The 5,559-nt window shown below is 30.9% G+C and overlaps 1 protein-coding gene across 1 annotated transcript in view; it reads left to right on the top strand.

Annotated features, from left to right (window-relative positions):
- Positions 1–456: 456 nt before the first annotated feature.
- The window catches only part of LOC113373848 (probable G-protein coupled receptor No18), a gene marked incomplete at its 5' end in the record, with an annotated part of 28,285 nt that continues 23,182 nt past the window's right edge, over positions 457–5,559 (top strand). The window contains one exon of the mRNA XM_026614121.1: positions 457–589. Within this exon, the coding sequence (XP_026469906.1) occupies positions 457–589 (133 nt within the window). The remainder of the gene's footprint in view (positions 590–5,559) is intronic.

The raw sequence follows: 5,559 nt of genomic DNA, 5'->3' as shown, positions 1-5,559 counted from the left end.
ATTATTTTCATAAAACGTTTAATACATGATTATATGTATACTAATGTATAATGAATATGCAGATAAAGCATCTTATGTTGTTCTCCATCTAAAATTTCAAGGAAAAAGTTGCTTATGTTACGTTATTTTGCATCATCTGTTTCTGATTAACAAGTCTAGTAATAAACCCAGTTGCAAACGGTATAAAATTTTCTTTTATTCCAAATATCATTAATTATTTGTTTTGCAGACTGTTATTATATTCATTTTATTTCCTTTACAGATAACTTGCCGACATCAAACGCAAGCCATGCGTTCTTGCAAAAGATGTAAACAAACAGTGCAGAATGGGTTACCCGAATGAGAAGAATGCCCGAGTTCTCGGAGACATCCGTTCGTATTATAACGGAAGCCAATGTCAGCAACGAAACGGAAATCATCGTCAACGGCGATGTGCGGCCCTTCGACACGGAAGCCGCCAACATCACGGTCGCCAATGTCGCGTTGGCGACGGCCACAGTTCACGATTGGAAGAATCTGCTGCTGTTGGCCTTGTTTTGCATCATCATTGTGGTGACGGTGATAGGAAATACTCTTATTATCACTTCAGGTAATAAATTTCATTATTAACTTCCCGTAGGATAAGTTATAGTAATCGCGAAAATATCGACTAGCTGTAAGTGGAATTCTGTCTTAAGGCAATTAAGACATCATGCCTTAAGGCAAATTGCTGGAACTTCCCGTACCGCAATTAAAAATTCGAATAATTAAAAATAATAAATAATAATCAATAAAAGTTGATCATTGATTTGAAACCTTTAATAAAATTTTCAACCATATTGAATCATTCTATCTTCAATCATTTATTTTGAAATATTTTGGAAATTCTGAACTTTTTTTCAAAGCAATCGTACTGCTTTATTTGCATAAAGACGAAATATCAAAGCGCGTAAGCGCCGCGTCGCCGTCTAACGCGTAAACATTGGTACGGAACCCATAAGAATGTAATCGAAATTCATACTTATTTTTAAAATCTCTATAAAATATCTGATAATTTGATGTGCATATGTCTAATGTTCATTTTTGACCGTCAAACGGCATTTTTTTTACTTTTTTTATTTAGATCTCCGAAACCGCTAGACCTGCCTTCATAAAAATTTGATCAATTTTTCATCTTGTCAATACAAGTAAAATGTATTTTGAATTATTCAAATCGGAAGCTCCATTCTCTTAAAAACTGAGTTACCGTTTTTGGCACTTTGTAAAGTAATCAGCACGTCTTATCAATACGAATCGAATGTTTTTTGAATTATTCAAATCGCTTCATCCGTGTTCCCGAAATCGTCGACGAAAATTTGTATCCGCACACACACACACATGCATCCATTTTTTCTAAGGTATGCCAAAATGTTCAGATATATAAAAAAATTATTTTCGATTTGTTTGCGATTACTTAAAAATGAAAATTTTAATATATCTTTACGTTTCAAAAGTTTCTGAACATTTTGGTATACCTTAGATAAAATGGATGTATGTGTGTGTATGTGCGTGTGTGTATGTATGTGCGAATACTATTCTTTGTCGACGATTTCGAGAACAACCAATTTGAATGATTCAAAAAATATTCGATTCTTATTAATAAAGGGACGATCTGATTAGTTTTTGGCAAGGCCAGGTTTAGCCATTCCGAAGATACGGGTCAAAAACTGCCAAAAATATTAATTTCAAAAACGGCAATGATTCAAAAAACATTTTATTTATATTGACGGAATAAAGAACTGGTGAAATTTTTGTAAAAGCAGGTCTAACGGTTTCGGAGATCCCATAAAAAAAGTGAAAAAAATACCATTTGGCGGACAAAATGATAGACTGAACATATGCACATCAAATTATCACATATTTTTATAGATACTTTAATAACAAAAACAAATTTTGTTTACTTTTTAATGGGTTCTGCACCAATGTTTATCCGTTACTCTGCAACGCGGCGCCCACGCGCTTTTATATTTTGTTTCTACGCAACTAACGTATCGCGATTGCTTTAAAAAAAATCAAAATTTTCTAAATATTTTAAAGTATAAAAAGAACCAAATTTTTCGAAAAGGTCAAGTTTTTTCATTAATCTCAAATATAGATTTTTTCAGACTTCTAAAAGAAAATCGAATCTTTTTTGAAAGTTTTAATTTTTAGCACGTGAAGTTTTAGCAATTTGTCTTAAGGCACGATGCCATGCACCACTAGTATTTATTTTTATTTACCTATGAATTTAGAATTTATACATTGGGTAGGGCGAGGCGCAAAGTTTCAATTTGACTTCCATACTTTACTTGCTATAGAGATAATGAAGGTGGTCCTTTTTACCCTTGGACTTTTAAGCTCCACTCTACTCTAGATGAACTACGACATAACATATCATGTATCAAACAAACAACTATCGTACTATTTTCAGTATAATTCCTAGTTAATTCCTAATCGTAGAAATATGTTTTTATAAAATTTGTCATCTGTTCCTTTTTGCACTATGGAATGGCCTCTCAGGAGGCATGCAGTCCTAATGTCTTTTTTAATTTTAAAGAGATTTTAAGAAACAAAAACAATGTGAAACACAAATTTTATGTGAACCTTTTTAACTTCTTTTAACTTAAAGGAGAAGTTTGTTTCCGCTAATTTTATGTTTTCTCGACGCTTCAAGCCATTCTGAATCAAATGATACCAAATTTGAAAACAGTATGTGTGTGTATGTGTATGTGAACAGAATGAACAGATTTTTTACCGTAAATTGACGCTTTTTTCAAAAACGGCTGGATCGATTGAAAAAATTCAAAAGTTATTCGATGTATCTCGATGAGGACTACCGGGTGTCAGTTTTGCGCGACGATCGGCTGAGCCGTTTTCTTGTGAATAGCAGAAAAGTGAAAAAAAATTGTCCACGGTTTAGTTCTCAATTCTGAATCGATTTTAAAAAATCAAAAACGATGTTCGAAAGATATTGGTTGGGAATGATACTGACTAGTATTTGGCAAAAATCTACCGTGTTCTTGAAATTAACTGTTGAAAAAAAAAATTTGACGATTTTTATGAACCTTTTTCGGTGATAGGTATCAAGGAATTTATGTATATACTAAAATATTATGGCTCTGCGACGAATAGTTTAATAGTCAATATTTGTGGCATAAATTTCTTTTGTGATGTAATGAGTCAAACATTATCAATTCATTAAAATTAAACATAATAAGCTGCAGGGCATACAAGCACATGTTTGTGCAATATAATTGATATAATTACAGTTAATTTAAATATGTTTGAGCATATTCTATTCGAAATCGAAATGTTTAGATTTAATTGAAAGCGGTAACTTTATTGTTGAAATAAACAGTTAACAATTTTATCTAAATATCTGAATTTAGAGTCAATTCTTACACATTTCAGGAAGTTTATGCAACTTGCCTTAAAGCTAAATGCCTCTTTCAACTAGTTTATAAAGATTTTATTCTATACTCATATAACCTTGATCTTATATTTTAAAAAAAAATATTCATCACCAATAAGTATTAATTTATATTTATCCCTTATTTAATTACTAATTTTTTCTAACTTAATTTACTTTTATATTTTTTATTTCTCATTGTTTATACCTCTGGCAATGTAAAGGTTTAGTTAGTCCATTTAATCCCACCCATATTATATGTAAGCTTTTATAGAGGTTATATAAATAAATTGTTAAAACCAACTAAAAAAACAATATACGAGCCTAAAAATTATATTCGGGTAATCACAAAAGCTCAAAATCAGAAAAACTACCATCGAAAAAAAACTTCTAGTATAATTGAGATGATGGCTGTCGTCACATATGTTGCTTTCTACTTTAAAATTGTGGCATTAAAAAATTATATACTTGTTTTGGAGAAAATGATGCTGGTTCTTTTTACCCTCGGACTTTTAAACCGCGCTCTACCCTATATTAAGTAACAGCCTAGAAAACGTATTTTTTATATTTTTTGTGGAAGGACAAGTAATAAAATTATACTAGTGGAAGTTACTTAGGGTATGGCCATTTTTCTATAGCACGTAGAATTTGAAGCTGGTATATAAAAAAGCACTTATTGTACATGCTTTTAGCTAGAGCTATAGCTCAATATGTAGGTAATTTTAAGCATTGATTTTTGTAGGATTGGCGAGTATTTGGATGAAATCAAAATTTATAGTGGAGTTTACTCCTTGAGCAAACGATTCACAGTTATTCAATGGCAAATGCTTTCTAAAATACAAGTATTATAACAAATAGTATCATATTTTGTTCCAGTATTTATTGATAACGAGTTATGAGACTAAAATATTATTGCTATATTTTATTAAAACTTCTACAGCTTGTATTGGCATGTAATATCCTGACTTACATATTTCAAATAGTTTTTACAAAGTCTACAAACATCCCCGGTTCAGTCAACTGTGTGTACCGAAGATAAATTGAATATTTTCCAATAAGAGTACATGCTGTTAAATGCGCTTTATTTGATATTTCTTATAATAAAATATATCATATATATATATATATATATATATATATATATATATATTGTATGAGCGTGATATAATGATTTACAAGCATGAAGTACTTCCATCTGTATGATTACTTGATTTGGAATTATATTGATGATTTTGTATGATTTTACCTTGTTTGCAAATTTGCCTAGAATATGGAAATTAATAAAGAGATCTAGTGCACCACCAAATTATACTAGTTGGTATTGGTATTTTGCCTTGAAGCAACATGGACTTACCGATATGTGTAAATAATCGACTTAATCAATAAAAAAAATAATTTATGAGTGATTAAAAGTATTCCGAGTGGATTTATAACACATAATTGAAAACGAACAAACTCGTTTATTAAGATCAAGTACTCTATCGTAATACCAAGTAAATCGTCTAATTTAAATTTTAACAAACGTCAAAAAAACTTTATTTTTAACACTTTATTACAAGAAAACGGCCCAGCCGATCTCTATGAAAAACTAATTAGCACGATTCCCAATATCTTCTGAAGGGTTTTTGCATTTTCATAATCGATTCAGAATTGCGGGCTAAAACGCGGACGAAAAATTTTTCACTTTTCTGCGATTTACAAAGAAACGGCTCGGCCTATCGTAGCGCAAAACTGACAATAGTCCTCATCGAGATACATCGAACGGCTTTTAAATTTTTGAAATCGGTGCAGCCGTTTTTAAGAAAACGTGGATTTACGGCAAAAAATCTGTTCACATACACACACACACATACTTTCACTAAATTTGGACATAAAATTAGCGAATCGGATTTTTTGATAGAAACATAAACTTCTCCTTCGGGGAGCTAACAAGGTACAAAGTTAATATTACTAATTTCATGATCAGGAAATATAGAAACATGAAAGGTTGGTTTTATATAAAAAATCATTAATTATTACTAGAAAATTTTACTTCAAAACTATTTTCAAACCTCCCTCCGATAATGTGTTACCGAATGTCTTTATTTCTTATCCAATGCCTTATTTCTTATAAATATATGGTCTGTAGATGGAATAGACCGAAAATCGGAGAT

The sequence above is a fragment of the Ctenocephalides felis genome, unplaced genomic scaffold (genome assembly GCF_003426905.1).
Source record: "Ctenocephalides felis isolate EL2017-DRISC unplaced genomic scaffold, ASM342690v1 CF-g0.4_SCAFFOLD_01604, whole genome shotgun sequence".
NCBI classification, from domain to species: Eukaryota; Metazoa; Arthropoda; class Insecta; order Siphonaptera; family Pulicidae; genus Ctenocephalides; species Ctenocephalides felis.
This window is presented reverse-complemented; position numbering and strand designations above follow the sequence as displayed.